This window comes from Passer montanus, unplaced genomic scaffold (assembly GCF_014805655.1).
Source record: "Passer montanus isolate IOZ18808 unplaced genomic scaffold, ASM1480565v1 scaffold22, whole genome shotgun sequence".
NCBI lineage: Eukaryota > Metazoa > Chordata > Aves > Passeriformes > Passeridae > Passer > Passer montanus.
Window position 1 is genome coordinate 6,601,596 of NW_024366815.1, and position 17,765 is coordinate 6,619,360.

The 17,765-nt window shown below is 38.9% G+C and overlaps 2 protein-coding genes across 2 annotated transcripts in view; both read left to right on the forward strand.

Annotated features, from left to right (window-relative positions):
* The window catches only part of ITGA1 (integrin subunit alpha 1), a 73,309-nt gene extending 67,271 nt beyond the window's left edge, over window positions 1-6,038 (forward strand). The window contains exons 29-30 of the mRNA XM_039709987.1: window positions 1,193-1,309; window positions 2,056-6,038. Of these exons, the coding sequence (XP_039565921.1) occupies window positions 1,193-1,309; window positions 2,056-2,100 (162 nt within the window). The 3' untranslated portion in view covers window positions 2,101-6,038. The remainder of the gene's footprint in view (window positions 1-1,192; window positions 1,310-2,055) is intronic.
* An 8,365-nt stretch (window positions 6,039-14,403) lies between these two features.
* ITGA2 (integrin subunit alpha 2) overlaps window positions 14,404-17,765 on the forward strand; it is a 64,483-nt gene continuing 61,121 nt past the window's right edge. The window contains exon 1 of the mRNA XM_039709633.1: window positions 14,404-14,519. Within this exon, the coding sequence (XP_039565567.1) occupies window positions 14,480-14,519 (40 nt within the window). The 5' untranslated portion in view covers window positions 14,404-14,479. The remainder of the gene's footprint in view (window positions 14,520-17,765) is intronic.

A 17,765-nucleotide genomic window follows, 5' to 3' on the forward strand; every position in this document is an offset into this window, starting at 1 on the left:
AGCTATGTAAATTAAAAATATAATTAAAATTCTTTTAAGGAGTCAATACTATTTGAAAATTGTTCTGAATCAATTCAAATTGATCATACTTGGTATTTTCTCTACTATGTCCTTATTCATTCTTTCATTCTACTTTGTTACCCAGAAGATATATTTGAAAGAGGGTCTTTTGTTTTTCAGAAGTTCATTATGATTTTCATAGATAAGGAAATATATAACATGATAGTAGTGGCATCAGATATAAAGAGAAATCTTAGACATTTTGTTAGAGGTATTACGCATCCTTTTACTACTCTCAATTTCAAGTATTTATAGTGTTTAAACATTGGTCTTTTGTGATAACTTGTACATAGAGGATTTACTGATTTACTACAGTGTCCATTTTTTAAAGCAGAAGTCTTATTATGAGTTTTACTTGTTAATACTCCAAAATTTAGAAAAGTAATATTCAATGTGAACTACATCTTGCACAAAATATTTTTGAAAATGCAAAAACCCGTGGTTTTTGTTAGCTGGTTTTATATCTGGAAATTTCTTTTAAGTGACAGATTAAAATTCAGTCCAGGAGTAAAAACACAGCTGAGAGGCTCGCAGCTAATGAGAGACAAGGAATTTCAGATTTAACTTTTTTAGGGACATAATTTTCTGCTTAGTGTTCAGTTCTTCAATGCTCTTTTCAACTATAAAATTGGTCTCTAATAAATTCTTTCGTTAATTAAAACTCTTGCATGGTCACATTTATTAAAAAGTGAATATTACTTGCTACTGTTCAGTTTACACCAGATATGCCACGTTTAAAATCAAGATAATGTCTACACAGGCTTTTACATTTATGCTTACCTCCATCTTTCAGGGAGGCTGGCACTGAGGGAAGAAGAGTGTACTGAAGAAACTCCTTAGCTTATTCTTCCACTGCTCATGGTTTAGGTCCTGTGTCCTTTAGGACAATGATTACTGACTTGTAGCTGGGCCACTCTCATAAACTAATACACTTACAAAAGTGCAAAGCATTGTGTAAATAATCTCCAGTCTTTCATACTGGAGATTATCTTCTTAATTCCCTCCTACTAATTGCTGTAGGTAAAATGAAGTGGTACCCTGGGAAATCACTGCATATGGATTAATCGCTGCTGCTGTTTTGATATTTTGGAAGGACACATTATTTATGGCTTATGTTCTGAACACTTTGCAGACCATGATCAAGATTTCCAAAGAACACCCACCGGGTACAGTCCCCTTATGGGTTATCCTCCTGAGTATCTTCGCCGGACTCTTGATTCTCGCACTGCTTATATTTGCTCTGTGGAAGGTAAGCTGCATGTCCTGGTCTTCAGGAGCCTAAAAAGTATGCTCAAATACTCCACCATTTCTTTCTCATAACTAGGACCTCACAGACAATAATTTTATCTAGTAGTAGATAAAGTAGTAGTGTGAAATCTTGAAGAAATTACAAAATAACTAATTACACTGCATTTTTCTGATGTGGGGTGAGCAGTGCTACCTGATTGAAACCTATATTGCCATTATGTTAGGGAAAGAAAAATAAGAAGATATTTTAGTACAAGTAAGGGTTTATTAAGGAATTTTCCTATCAGCTTTGGCTGTGACCTTTATCCATTAGGTTTTTTTCTGTTGTGCAAGAGATGCTACGTCCTGTGGTGTAAGTCTTGCCACAAGTGGGCACTCTTCTCCAGGCTAAATATTTTGTTCATAATAAGGTTGGAAGGTTACAGCTTATAAATTTTAACATGCATAATCTCTTGAAAATATTTACACTATAAAATAAAATATTATATATTAAACTGAGTAACAAATATTATTATTAAGCACTTAACCCTTGACAATATACGAGCAAAACAATGATTCAGCACTCTACTATACATTAACTGTACTTAATTTTTCTATTCCAAGAAAAACAGTGATGTGATAAAATATTAATTAACTTTGTACAGCAGTGCAAGTATTAAAATAGTAGTAAGAACCAACACATGAATGTAACCAGTATGGTTTGTATACTTTGAGCAGTTCTTAGTAACTTTTTTTTCTTTTCTGCAGGCTGGATTTTTCAAAAGGCCATTAAAGAAAAAAATGGAGAAATAAAAAAAAAAAAGAAAATAAAAAAACCAGAAATTTTTGCTCAGGTCTGCCTCCAAAATATTACTGTAAAATTATGAACTTATATGCTTTCCAAATGCTGGTGCATTTAAAAAACCCAAGAAACAGAAAAACAAGAAGAAAATCAAGCACACATGCAAGAAAATAATCTACAACCTTGCAGCATTTTGTGATCTTCAAGAATATACCTTTAAGCGTTGCTCATTTTTGGAGAGTAACTTAGTTCAAAGATTCTAATGTTTTTGAATATGGAAAGTTTGTAATCATATTTTTATATACCTATGTATGTGGAATCATTTTTCATTCCAAATTACACAACAGCTTGTATGTAGCAATCCCAGTCTTTTTTTATCACCTTATGATTTTCAAAAGGAAAATGTATAATTTTCAAAATTCCCTTTTAATGTCACTTCTGTGGAAGCAGATTCTCAATTCACAAGGCAGAACATGTAAACTTTGAGAATGCACCAAATACTGTATGATAGCTGATGCAATGACAACTCAGAAGACAGAAGCACCTCCAGAATATTGGGTGAAAATTACTGAAATACCATGGATTTCTCTTTCTGCTCATTTTAGCATGTTCAGCTGGATGAAGGATACTCCAAGAAAGAGATTTTTATGGTCAAGGACCATAAAGGGTTGATCCATTAAATCACATAACTGTTTGAACTTGAAATATATTTTTGGCAGGCCTAAAAATGCGCAAATCATTCAAGCCCATCTGATTGCACACTGTACTCAAATAAGCAGGGGCATAATTTTATCTGCAAATTGAAATATCCATATTTATGCAGAAAATGTTTAGAGGCACCCTGAAAGTTTGACTCTTGCTGTATATCTTGGAGTAGCCAGCAGGGTGCTTCATAAACATTCATTGTAAATTTCTCGTGTAGCTATTTAATCCAATGAATTTAAAGTGTACAAAATGAAAATTATCAAAAGAGCACAAATAGGAAATTCAGCACTGGCAAGCTTCTTCTAGTATTATAAGTCACAGCTCATCTTTATTGCTTAGGAATTTAAGAAGTGATGAAGAATTTGCATACTAAATAAGCACTTAAAAATGATGTTTATTTTGTGTAAAAGATTAAAAGTTTATATGAGAATACACTGAAATGTAGATAGCAAAAGGTTTCTTTAAGAAATTTTTTCTTTCTATTTAGATCATTCAGTTTCTTCCTTTCTTTCATGCACTTGTCTTCCTCCCATGAGGATTTCTCCTTGAAGCTCATGGCTGTGCCATGACCTTGAGAGCTTCCTGTGTTTCTTGGAGCCACATGAAATTAACAGGAGAAAAAGGATGCATGCTGGCAAAGTGTAATGCTGCCTCAGCATGACTCAGTATTGATTGCCAGTAGATCAGAAAATGCTGAGGAGGTGTTCTAAGTTCTGTAAGACACAGTTGTTGGCAGAAAAGCTTTGTCTTGCTAAGGAAGCCAGGAAAATTTGTTCCTCCTCTTGGGACAAATATCACTGAAAAAAACCAACCAGTTTTCCAAAATGTTTTTGCTTATCACTGTCTTTATAATAGTAGCTTTAAAAAGACTAATAAGTTTTATAAACACTTATTTTTCAATAAGAGAATATAGATTGGGTCGAACATGTTGACAAGCAAAACTCTCAAAGTGTGCAAGAAGGTGTTTCATTGCTTGAAAGGTGGTGTACCTCTTTAGTACCTTTTATTTAGTTCTTAAGTTAGAGAAAGTAGCTATTGGGAAGGGCTGGCTTATGTGAATGCAACAAGTAGGATTGAGTTTGAAAGTGCTGGCAATTTCTCCTCATGTCTGTGGGAAAGGTGGTTATCTCATAGCAGCAGTCTGCTGAAGGTAGCAGTATGACTCAGGGGAGGGGGCAGAGCCCTCCGTGGGAACGCTGTGGGTGGCTGTGCCTCGCGGAGTCAGGGAGATCTGCTGAGGCAGTGGGACGTGGTTGCTGTGCTCATCTGGACAGCTGGAAGGGCCCCCTGCCTGAAAGGGGTCTGAGCACAGGACGCATGAATAGAAGCAAAAAAGTGACATAGAGGAAATGCAGATAGAAACCCTGCTTCATTCATTGTGAAAGCAACCCAAAATCTATTTGTTGAACTGTGAAGATAAATTAATAGAGCAGTGATTTCAGTTCCAAGTAAGACATAGGTTTTACTTTAGGAAAATGTATTATTTTGCCCATTTGTTTGAAAGAATTACATAGCACTTGGCACCATAACATTTGAACACATTGAAATTATATTTTTTTTTTCTCACAGTATCTCTGAAAAGGCATAGCAGTGCTGTTAAGCTCTAATGAGTTTGTAAAGGAACAGAATTTTGGAGGAATTGTGACTCACCTATGCACACGTAGGAAATCTATGGTAGAAGAGGAAATACTTGTATTTATTATTATTCATTCAGTTTGTTAACAATGAGGTCATTTTTCCTGGCTTCATAAAATTACTCACAAGTTGCGTAAGACACACGTAATTCTTATGCAGCATACTTTTAAGTCTTTCACTATTTAGTTATGATAAGCTGTTAACCAGAGCTTTTCATTTTCCCGTGACACTTCATATCTTATTTTAAAGCACCAGCCTAACTGAAAAATATATAAGTCAAAAGAACAGTCTATTTCTCTAGATGAAGACTATGCAAAAAAAAAAACCCAATAGTATTTATCAATGTAAAATATGTTTAAGATCGGTGTTTCATTTTAGACTTTTTTTGCACTGTAAAAACAGTAATAAGCTTTGTATAACCACACTGCTTTCGTCTTTCATGATGCTTTCTCTTTTTTGCACATTTGTCCTATTATCATGTTTTCAATTATAGTAGCTATTTAAAAGATAAGTATACATACATACATACAAGTATGTCAAGGGGATAGCACTATAGCACATTATTCTTACACGATTCTTAGCCATTAGTAAACTTGTTATTTTTATCCATACTAGCCTTTCCACACAGCACTGGAAGAGCAGTATTTTACTGCTTTTCATGATATACAACAGAAAAACCTACTGAAAGCAATACTGCAAGCATCAGGAACATCTCACTTAAATTTGGCAGGCACTAAAGGTACCAGAACCTAATTTTACAGCAAGTAACCAGTTTTATTCCTAAAAATAGACACATTAGAGTTGTAATGTGATTCTAATAACTATGAAGAGAAATATTTTTATTGAAGCAAATTTGTGTAAAAATTAATAACAAATTTGGTCTGTAATGAGAGATTAGGCAACTAAAGGATTCTAGCCCACACAGCTCAGTTCCTAAATTCAACACTGAAGTAGGTAACTTAATGGAAATGGACAAGCTAGTTTTCTATAGAGCAGGGATTCTCTGCACACTCCTGCCTCAATATCAGGTTGTTCTAGAGGTTGCTGTTCCCATACATCATTTTAGAAGTCTTAGGAAACAGCATGTCCATTAGAGCAATCTTGAGCAGCTGCTTGTGCTCCGTGGGCAGGTCCTTTGCTTGTCTGGTTTCACTCTAAGTCATTACTATGAGCCATTACTACAGACACAAGCCACATACCCTGACCCCTTACCTGAGCCCTTTAGTACATATCCTGTGCTGAATCATTTTGAGCATAGTGTTTCTCTTCTTCAGAGCCTGAGTCAGGGGAATCCACCCTAAACTGAAGCCAAGGGTTTTCATCTCACCTGGCACTAAAAGGCTGGAGTTAGGGTCATATTCATCTAATGAATTCTGCATAACCTAATTGGTTAATTTCTTTAATTGCGTATTTTGTATATGATGACCTATTCAAAAATAAAAGCAGATAAGATAATCAGAATGTACTGCTCCTAACTATACCACTTAACAGGAATAAACGGGGATTTACATACTTTTTAAGAAAACCACAACATTCTGCACAGCATTTTCTTTTTCCTGTAAAAGTATTCCATGTGCTTTATTGATTAAAAAAGAAATTAAGAGTCTAACAAGTCTCCTGTGTAGTTTGTTTGCTTGTTATTGATATAAGAATAATATTAACTCATCTCAGTACCTAAAAACAGATTCATCTACCTGTCAATAGAAAGGCATTGTAGACACAAGAATTCTTGCACAGGAAAGCTTGATGTGGTCAAGCTGCCAGAAATACATTGTAATTAGATTCATGGACTTTGTGCTTATACCCATGTTTGAAAGCATTTTAGAGGATCATATGACTTCCTGGCACAGAGTTGTTTCCATGACACTAAATAAAAGTTGAAAGACACATTCATTCATTCATCTGACCATTCTTCCTGTCGAGCAATTACTCTGTACAACTTATTCCTGTAACCCAAATAGCTTATGGTCTTGCATAATTACAAAGGATTCTCATTAATGTCTTTAGACCTAATAAATGTTTGTATCAAAACTTCCTAGAAGACAAAGATTATATCTTTTATATCACCTTTAACTTTTAGAAAACATTACAAAATATGTGATAACTGTTCTCTCATCGAAGACTACTTTGAAGCTGAATCACAGTTCTCTTAACAGCAACATCCTGTCTAGTCATGGGGGAGTGCTTACCAAATTGACTACTCTGTATGTATCTGATCATTAAGAGTTTGCTAGACCTTGCCCATGGGAGCATTGCAATGAAAATTAGGGGGAAAAAAATCCATTTCTAGTTTTGGTTGGTTGGTTTAAACTGCTTTTCAGTGGAATTAATGAATAACCAGAATCACTTTCTCACAGCAAGAACTGTAATGTGATGTGTGATTTTCACAGAACTGGATTATAATTCATTGTGTTTATCAGAAGCAGGCCTTAGCACTTCACAGTTCACCGATAATACCATTCCATGCAGTGGGTGTGGCTTGAGCCCTGAAACAATAAAGAGTCATAAAGATTAAAGTGCTGATGAAGTTTTAATAACAAATGTCTGATACCACGGTTTAGACAGAACAAATGGATTCTGCTTTAAAAAGTGGGTGATAAAATGAGCTTTCATCAGTGAAATCATGCTTTACTTAGAAAGACTGAGGGCTGACACCTCACGGATTTTGTTCATTCAATTAAAAAAAAAAGTGAGTGAAATACCTCAAAAGGCAGATTTTGATTCTGATTCTAGCACAGTGGGGCATAGAGCTACTTTACTGCTTTTCCCTGCTCATGCTCTTACCCTTCTGCCCTTCTTCTTTTCTCAGTTTCTGAGCATTCTCAGAAAGGACAGACATTCCTCAGGGGCTCACTGAATGTTGCATCTCCTGGGGATTTTCAAAGAAATGGGATAGGGACCAGAAGTATTCAAAGTAGATCGAACTTACAGATCTAGCAAGCCAATTGTCTTGGCACACTTTGTCCATCCCCTTCACCCATCTTTCACATTCAGTGGTGGTGAAATCACACTTCTTGGTTATGGTTCAGCTTGATTTGCTACTGGAAGTTAATATTTATTGCAAAGCCTCACATACCTGGTTCAGTATTACCTATGGTCCTTAAGATTTATTCATGTTCAGGGCATTGTTATTCTTACTGGGGTAAAGGAATAGAATCTCTTTTCTCTAGTGAAAGTTTCTTCATATTATTTTCCATTACATTTTCACTACATCAAAATATTAAGATGAAAAACAGAGGATATACTTATTTTCCCTGAGGAGCATTTGAAGATTAGCAATTCTGTGACAGTAGACATAGTCTGAGAAATGTAAATTACTTTCTATCATTTTGGAGAACTCATAGAGAAATCTTTCTCATGGTCCAAAGTAACAGCCATTAATAGCTCACTTTCTTGGATGCCACTCATAAAATCTCAATGACAAAAGCCTATTACTCTATTACTCCAGCCTCAGCCATTTCACACTGTGCCAGAATAGATGCTGTTGCATCTCAAAACTTTAGGGTTCAGCTAAAATTTCCAATGACCCTGATAGCCAGGAAAAAAAGAACAAAAAAATTCTAGTGATGAAGGTTTTTAAATTCTCAGGAATCTCAAAAACTACTGAATTGCTTTTTGCTCTTTATTTGGAGGAACTACCAAAATTAATTCAGTGCTCTGTCTCCTATATGTCATTAATTCCCAGTATTTGGAAAATTACCTGTAGAATCCACCTAACAAATATTTAAGAGTAATATATGCTTCATAACATACTGCTACAATATAGTTCATGGAATCATAGAATCATTAAGTTTGGAAAAGACCTCCACAATCATCAAGATAACCCACAGCACAAAGTGCCATGTCCAGTCATTTCTTGAACGCTTCCAGAGATAGTGATTCTACCATTTCCCTGGGTTGCCCATTCCAATGCTTAACCATCCATTCTGTGAAAAAATGCCCCCTAATTTCCAATCTAAAGCTCCCCTGGAGAAGCTTGAACTTATGTCCTCACATCCTGTTACTGGTTTCCTGGGAGAAGAAACCACAGCCTCCTTTCAGGCAGCTGTAGAGAGTGATAAGTGATAATGTAAAACACATATTTTACATTGAGCCTCCTTTTCTCCAGGATAAACACCCCACCTCCCTCAGCTGCTCGTGTCATCTGCAAACAGACTGAGTGCACCCAACCACTTGTTGAGGTCATTGATGGAGATACCAAGCAGAACTGGCCGCAGTACTGAGACACAGGGAAAGAGCACTAGTGACCAAATAAAATCTACAGAAGGTGCACACCTTTGCACATGGCCTAATGGCATTGTTTCAGTCACATGTCACTAACTCTCGGAGGAGGCATGTCCTCTCTTATCAAATGGCCCCTCTTCCATGACCATCCCACCAGCCCTTCATGCAAAGAACTTTCAGATTTTATTCCAGTTTTTAAGGGCTGGCCTGTTGGTTCCCCCCAGGACAAATTTTCTTAGAAAGTTAATAAGATTTTTGCAATCTGGTAAGGAATATATTATAAAAACATTAATAAAGGAAGATGAAGGAAAAACTCCATTTATTGAACTCAGTGGGGGAGAAATATGTTTCCAAAGATGAGGGAAAGGCTGATGCCCTTAATGCCTTCTTTGCCTCAGTCTTCAACTGTAAGACCAGTGATCTTCAGGGCAACCAGCCCCCTGAGCTGCTTGAAAGGGATGGGGAGTAGAACAGACCCCTGCAATCCAAAAGGAAGAAGTCAGTGACCTGCTGCACCACTCAGACACCCACAAGCCAATGGGACCAGATGGGATTAACCCAAGGGTACTGAGGGAACTGGCAGAAGAATTTGCCAAGACATTCTTCATCACTGATTGTCAGTCCTGGCTACCTGGGGAGATCCACACATGACTGGAGGTTGGTCACTGTGATTCCCATGCACAGGAAGGGCTGGAAGGAAGATATGTGAAACTACAGGTTTATCAGCCTGACCTTGGTCCCAGTGCAGGTTATGAAACATCCTGAGTGTGATCACACAGCACTTACAGGACAGCCTGTAGGGATCAGAGGGATAACACGCAGCCGCCACAGCTTAGGAAGGGCAGATCCTGCCTGATCTCCTTTGATGACCTGGTGACACATCTGATAGACAAGTGAAAGGATCTTGATGTTATCTACCTGGAGTTCAGAAGAGCATTTGGCACTGTCTCCCTCAGCATTCTTCCGGAAAAGCTGGCAGCCCACGGCTTGGGCAGGTGCACCCTTTGCTGAGTTAAAAACTGGCTGGATGATCACGCCCAGAGAGTGCCGGTGAATGGTGCTGCATCCAGCTGGCAGCCCGTCACTCTGGGGCTTCCACAAGGCTCACTGCTGGGCACAGTTCTGTTCAATATGTTTATTGTCCTGATCAATAACTTAAAAATTTGGATGAGGAGATTGAGTATACCCTGACTAAATCCAGAGTCTACACCAAGTTGGGCAGAAATGTTGATTCTGCTGGAGGGCAGGAAGGCTCTGCAGAGGGATCTGGACAGGCTGCATCGATGGGCTGAGGCCAGTGGGGTGAGGTTCAACAAGGCCCAGTGCTGGGTCCATGACCTTCTCACTCCCTGAAAGGAGGTTGTGGCCAGGTGGGGGTCAATCTCCTCTGCCATTCAACCAGTGACAGGATGAGAGGATGTAAGTTCAAGCTGCACCAAGAGAGGTTGGAATTGGACACCAGGAAGTTTTTCTTCACAAAAAGGGTGATTAGACATTGGAATAGGCTTGGTGATCTCAGAATTCTTTTCCAATCTAATTGATACTGTGATAATGTGAATGCTTTTTTGGAGTCTACTAGACAACATGTGATCACATTACCAAATTTTTTGCACCACCTTTCTGATGTTTCATCTTTTACTCAGGCTTTGTAGCTAATCCTACGAAATGCAGCAAATAACCAGGAGAGAATAATTAGTTAAAAAAAATAATTTAATTTCACTTAAAAATTAATTAAAATCCCACATAATTAATTAAAAATTCAGTGGGATTCAGTGGAAATTGTTAAGGGAGTCAGGTTTGCTAAAGAATGTCTACCGAATTCTTGAGCAACTTTTGATGGCAGGCAGATAAAAAGGAATAATTTATAGATCTTAATTCAAAAAATCCAAACAATTATGATGTTTTCAAAATATAAATGGTCAGAAACGTAAATAAACGCATATTCTAAGCAAATAGAGGCTCCTGTCTTTTCATCGGGTACTTTTCAATCCTGTCTGATAAATATTTTAGAGATACACACTATTTTTAAGAGTTCACGTGGTTATTGGAGCTGTAGCAAGGTTAAATACTTTGGTAATTGGAGTAGCACATCACCTGCTCCAGAGACCCTGAATTACATACGTTGTGCTAGTGGGCTCTGCTGTAGGACCTCACTTTTGAGATCACAGGTGAATGGAACACTTCACTGGCTTCATTACATCCCATTCATATTATTTCCCCATGACAGATTTAAGCTTTTCTTACCTGAAAAAAAGAATTGGTAAAAATATGTGTGTATATTCTGTGCTGGGTAGAACACAGTTCACACAAAACAGCGAGACAGGTAAGTGTATACTGCTATTCCAGAGTAGGGAGTGGTGCTGTGCATCAAGACCAAGACTGGAGAGTTCCTGTGTAGCACTTTGAAATTATTGAATCAAAGTTGCAAAAAGCATTAAAATGTGTGGTTTGCACAGTAGCACAGCAAAGTGCTGGTTTGTCCTCTGCTTATTCCCTAGGTGATACCTAAAACACCATTAGTGTATTTTTGACATTTTCCAGTTTTATTTCAGATCTGAATTATTACTAATGTCTAAACTACATCCTCACAGCTAATTTTAACATTTCCTTTATAGATTTGGGGTTTTTTTTAGTAGTTTGCTCTTTTTCCTTCAGTGGAGCCCTTAATATAACTTTTCTGTTATAGACATCATGTTTCTGCTAAAAAAAAACAAACTAATATTTGTAGCCCTTTCCTCTAGCATCTCCAGACAAATCAAGTTTTTTTAGTAGCTTGTTCTTTTTCCTTCAGTGGAGGCCTTAATGTAACTTTTCTGTTATAGACACCATGTTTCTGCTAAAAAAAATAACTAATATTTGTAGCCCTTTCCTCTAGCATCTCCAGACAAATCAAAACATGACCTGGAGCCATTCACCTTGACCTTCTGTGTGTAAATTAGTTACTTTTCCAAGATTTCCCCCCAGAAACACATTAACAGATAACTGCTAAGTTTTGCGTACCACAGAAACTCTGATTCTCTGGTCAGCCCTTGCAAATGACAAAAAATGGAGATACGTGCATATTTCTCTGAGAACAATAATTTGAACATTTTTTGTCACATTAAAAGCTAGAATAACATGCATAAATTGTAAAATTGATCACTGGAAGTATGTGTTCACCAGAATAACTTTTAAAAGCAAGATTAATTCATTATTTTCACTCTGCAACTTCTATTTTTTCTTGAAAATGCAAAACCTATAGTGAACTTTTCATACTGATCAAGCAACCTGCTTCACACAGTCCTTACTGTGAAAAATAAAGTTGGTTTGGCCCTTGATAACAAAATAATTTATTCTAATGCACGCACTGTATTTGCATAGAGCCAACACTGAAACTTTGCAAATAAGCTCAGGCAGATACAGAGGTTTTGGCAAGTGTCCCTGTGATCAATTACTAGCAGACATGACAAGGTGCTATAAGACATCATTAAACAACAAACACGTGTACAGCAAAGGGTGTGTATCAGACCCCATTTTATAGTACAGAGATAAGGAGCACTAACCAAACTGTTCTCTGTGTAATTTGACTATCAGTGTAGGTGAACAATAGTAAATAATAATTTACCTGAATATGTGCAATATATGTATAAAATTTCTGATGTGAGTCAAAAATGGTGAAATATTGCACAATATAAAAACTCTTGTTTCCTATAATATGCAAAGTACAGTTCAGATTTATATGAAGGTTGTTATCAAATGGCTTAAAATAATTTAAAACAAAAGCATTAATCTAAGGGAGTATTGTTGAAGAATACAGTAATTGTCACAGAATTTATTCTCTTACAGCCTATTCTTTGTAAACACTGAAGAATGTTGGTCTTAGAAGCAGCACCCTGGGAGACAGCCTTTGTGTGTGAGAAATTATTCTTCAACATTGTATCTGGATGAGAAAGAAAGTTTCATATCCTAAGGATATATTTATAATTAGAATGGTGTAACTGAATCAAAGACATTGTTCTTAGGAAACAGACATTAGTCTGCTGAGGTTATTTTAGGGTGGGGCAAAGGGCAACTCTAGGTTTGTTCCATTATTAAGAAACCATTTTTCTCTATGACATGGATTTTTGGTTGTTGTTTTTTATTGTCCTTTCATTAGTATTTATTAATTATGTTCTTCTTATTCCTTGTAGAAGTAGAGATTTTCCTTCTTGTCCTGGAGTGGCACATACATGTATACACTCAGTGCAGATGAAAAGAAAATCTCCCATGGCTGGTCTTCCCATCACAATTTTCCCACTGGTCACTGGACCAGTCTGGGTGCTGAAGCTGGTGTTACTGCTTCAGTATCTGCACTTCAATACTGCCTGAGGTGTCTTCAGGTCTCCTGTGACACCGCACAAGGGAAACAGAGTGCTCCCAGAGACTTGTGAGTTGTCCCTGGTGATGGCTGACCAAGGGCCCTGGAAAGAGCTTTGGAGTTCAGCAGTGACAGTGTTTTGGGAAGTGCTCACAGTGAGTCCATGCAAGCTCTTTCATTAGATTGGGTAACAGTCCTGTGCATCCTATAAAGCAAACACATGAAAGAATCCAATGTAAGTTATACAAAGACAGGTCCCTGCTGCACTTCTATCAAGTGGATTTTAACATGCTGGTGGAGATTTCTTTAACTGCATGATGTCCATATAAAACCCATATCCAAAAAATCCTGTTGAAAACCACCTGCTGACAAATGCTGAGAAACTTCTTCATTTTAATTTACAGCTCAGTTTCCAAATGTTAAAAACAAATAAGAAGCTGAGAGAATACATGTGCTCCTTAAATAATAGCTACAGTGTGCCACACCTAAACAGCCATGACCTAGATGGCAAGGAGGGTGAAGGAAGGAAGCTCTTTTATTTCAATTTTCCAGGCCAACTGTCTTTTTCATTACACAATGTTAATGCCAAGAAGTTCAAATTATTCAGCAGAATTTATTGTACAAAATGAAATAAATATATTCCATATGAAAATGTAGTCTACAAATTTTGATATTTACTGGAACTGTGGGATGGAGAAAATGCATGTTTCTCAAATAATCTGGACATACATTATTCAAACAGTGCTGACAAGGCTAGGTAGACTGAAAGCTACACAGACCCCTTTCTGATTTCTTAGGAAGTCAAAATCCTCATCTCCTTATTTTTACTGGCTTTGATTCTCTTTGTCTACCTGGATACTGGCCTGGCATCTAAGGAAACGCAGGCAGTTATTTTGCCTAGGCAATATATCCTCACCATCCATCATTGCCAAGTTCGAGTGGCAGAGGTTCTGGATCCTCTTTCACCGCTGCATAGCTGGGGGCATAGTCTGTAAAAGTTTCATTTAAAGAAGATATACACTCAGTGACATCAAATGCGCAGCTTAATAAGAAAAAGAGGCATCCCCAGCCCTGCAAACCGCTGTTGCCCAGGGTTCCCAGGGCGGGGGTGGTGGGTGTCCCGACCCCGGAGCCCCCTTCCAGCGCAGCCATGAGGCAAAGGCACGCAGCCTTGGGCAGCGCCAGGCGGGTCTCCTCCAGGGAGTAAAACCAGGAGGGAACAGAGTGGGACAAGCCGGAGGCAGAGCCTGCAGGGCACAGCACCGCGGGCCGCGCCGCGGGCGCGGAGCGAGGGGCGGGAGACGGGAGGAGCTGCGTCCGGCCCCTCCGCGGCCGGGGACCGCAGGGGGCGTGGAGGAGGAGGAGGAGGAGGAAAAGAAGGAGGAGGAGGAAGAGTATTTGGGGGCGGCTCGGAGCAGGTGGCGCCCAGTGTCGCCCTGGGAAGCGGCCAGCTCGGAGCGGCCCCGGCCCGACCTCGCCCCGCGCCGGCCATGGGCTCCGCGGGCACGGCGCCTCTGCTCCTCGCGCTGGGTACGTCTGTCCGTCCCGCCGCTCCGGGCAGCACGGAGGGAAGGAGGGAAGGAGGGAGGGAAGATCCACCGGCGAGGTGCGGAGCGGGAGCGGCCCCGCCGCGCCGCCGGGCCGGGCGGGGAGGCGCGGAGGGTGCGCGGCTGCGAGCGAGCGCGATGCATCGGCGGCGATTTTAAAGCAGGTTAAACTCCTGGAGTGGCGTAGATTGCACTTTCCCCTAAATGGACTGTGTGTGCGCGCGCTGGAGCGGAGAGAAAGGGGACAGTCTGATGTGTGAATTTAGGATTATATGATGGTTATACCTTTTTAGGCGCGAAGATGATGTTACCTGAATGCTGCTCCTCTTTGCAAGAGTCCTCTAGGTCTGTAACTACACTGTTGGGCAGATGTCACTCCTTGGACAAGGATAGGGAAACTTGAACCATCTCCTCCTTCTCTTGGCTAACTTAATTACCATTACATCTATTTTCCTGGGAACTATAAGCAATCATATTCACTTGCCATGAGCAAATTCCCAGGCAGTTTCAGAGTTTTAATATTACTGTATACTCTCAAAAACCCTTAATTAGCAAGTCACCGAAAAGGCAGCATGAAAATGAGTTTTCACTGATGAGCTGTTCTAACTTGTTCTTTCAGTAACTATAGCGAACACTGCAGTGGAATGTGTGGCTGCAGGGTATGAAATAAAATACAAAAATATTAACCTGTGATGTGGTATATAGAACAAAAACAACCTGGCAATTTTTTTCTAAAAAAGAAAAATTCTGAAAAGTACCAGTGGGCAAAACATTCCACCCTGTACTTCAGCTTAATCTATCCTTTATTCTCCTGGTTACAGCTACTGAAAACCAGGACCATTAGCATTCACTGTAATTCATGGGGTCTTAAGACTTGCAGAGTTTGTAGAGCAGTGCTGAAAGCAGAAGATAAGGGCTGATTGTGAGAGGAGAATTCCTCTGGCATTTTGAATGACAGAAGTGGGATAGGTCTGCTTCGTTCAGGCACTACCCATGATTTATCTCAATTTAGACATCTGAAAGCTGTCATAATTTTGATTTCAGATGTGTCATGACATTTGATGATAGTGGATGCAATTACTGGGTTAATACTTACTAAGGCCTTTTTGATCTAGCACCAAAAAGTTTCAGACAGGAGAGTTTTCCTTAAGTGTTTTTAGTGTTCTGATGGTACTATGGTGGTACTCTTGTAGCTCTCCCACGATAATTTTCAAGTTGCTTGAATTCTAGTGAGCTGGTTTACTTTCATAGGTGATACTCTTAAATTTAATTGGGATAGCTTGGCTGAATTAGTCTTTACTTCTAGAAAATATTCCAAGTTGTCAGTATATTAACTTCTGAATTATCAGCTGTATTAAATGGGTCACATGGGGTGCTTTGCTGTGTCTCTAAATTCAACTAAAAATAGTGCAACAGTGAAGTAGTGGGTTACTCTTTGCTGATGTGTACTTTTGTGTCTGGAACATCATTAAGACTTTGTAGATGCTACAAGAAGAACAGATCTGAAACAGAACTATCATTTTGATAGCATGACTTTGTTAACAACCGTGTAAATTGTTGACCAAAAAGTGTATAGCATAGAGAAGTAGATTATGTCAAGAGGAATAAATGATGCATTAACAGGGCAACCTATGCAACAACGCCGGAAGCTTTTCTGTTGCTACATGCTGCTGATAGATTTGCCACGTCAAGTTCTTTAAATTTACATTTTAAGTATGCATTTTTTTCCGTATCCTGTCCTTAAAAGTCAGAGCCAAAACAGCCCCACTCTCTATGAGAATGAAGCCAGTGGCAAATACAGTAGCTTTCCTGGGCTCAATTCTGGTAACATTTTCTTTGGAAAGCTGTAGTGTCATGCTTCAGAGGAGATATTTGAAATTTGGCAGGAAGGCACTATTTGCATTGTCTACCTAAATTTGGCCAGGTAACAAGTCTGTGCAAAACTATATTCCTCTGGAAAGAAATGCATTTTTATCAGCTAGTTTCTAAGTTAATTTATGTCCGCCTTGTTGTGCACCTTAGTAAGATGTTTCCGTGTGAGGTCTTAGATCTACACTTGCAAATACAAAAAACTTCTCTCTTGACTTCTCATGCTGTTTGTTAGTTTCAAAGCACTGTCCATAGTTTTTTAAGTCACTCTGCTTTCCAGTTTGCTTCTGGATGGTGGTCTCCTGATTGTCTGTACTGCATGCTCTTAACTGCTTCCTGGGCTTCAGATGAACCAGCTTGTTCTCCTTTTTATAACAATTAACTTCAGAGTGAATACCAAGTGATAGTGTTGGAGGACCATACATAGGGGAGGAAGTAAAATTTGGGGTGACCTTGCCTATACTATCTCAGCAAGCCTTCATATTGAAGACTAACATGCATCTTCCTCCAGCAATCCAGGATGTGAATGATACAACTCCTAGCACATTCATAAAATCTCCATTCTGTGAAGTACACATCCCTTGAACTCTTTAATTCTGGAATGAAAACTTGCAGCGACATGAGGGATATGCCTTTTGGGATACAGGTTTACCACATGAGTGCCCTGGATTCTCAAGGTCTCTCTGTGGGACCCAGGCAGATGGAAGGAGAAAACAGGTCTACCTGAATTTGGGGTGTCTGTGTAGAATAGCGAGTTTCCAGTGATGGAAATTCTGGTAAGTAATAGGTTGTAAGGCCCTACAGAGGAATAGGAGACCCAACCTACAGACTCTTTTTTTTCAGTATGCTTTTGTTTAAACTGGGATGGAAGCTGTGATAATGGCATTTAACATGCAAAACGTGGAAAGCGCCCAGTTAGCCACCTGGATTTGTCTCTTTTGCACGTCAGTGCATCGTGCTGTCACCGTCTATGAACAGAGAAAGATGGTGTGGTCAGATAATGAACTGGAACTCCTGCCTTTCTTAGTTTTAAAATTAGAAAGTGGTCTAATGAATGAGAATGAAATGTAGGATTAAGAGAAATAAATTTCTCTTTTTTCCTTACAAAAGTGGATTCTCACTCTCTCCCTCTTTTTTTTTTTCCCCACAAAAGCTGAGTACAATTTCAGACAAGTCATTTAAATCAAATCTTTGACATGTGGTTGGAGCTTTTGTGTTCTTCTCTTTCTCTTTGCTCAGCCAGGGCTTCTCAAAACTGAAGCTGCGTTTTCACGATCTGGTTAAGCTGACCTGAATGTGGAGCTGACGCTGCAAGGACATTTCATCCACTCCTGTTTGCATGTTTCCACCAGTTCCTCTG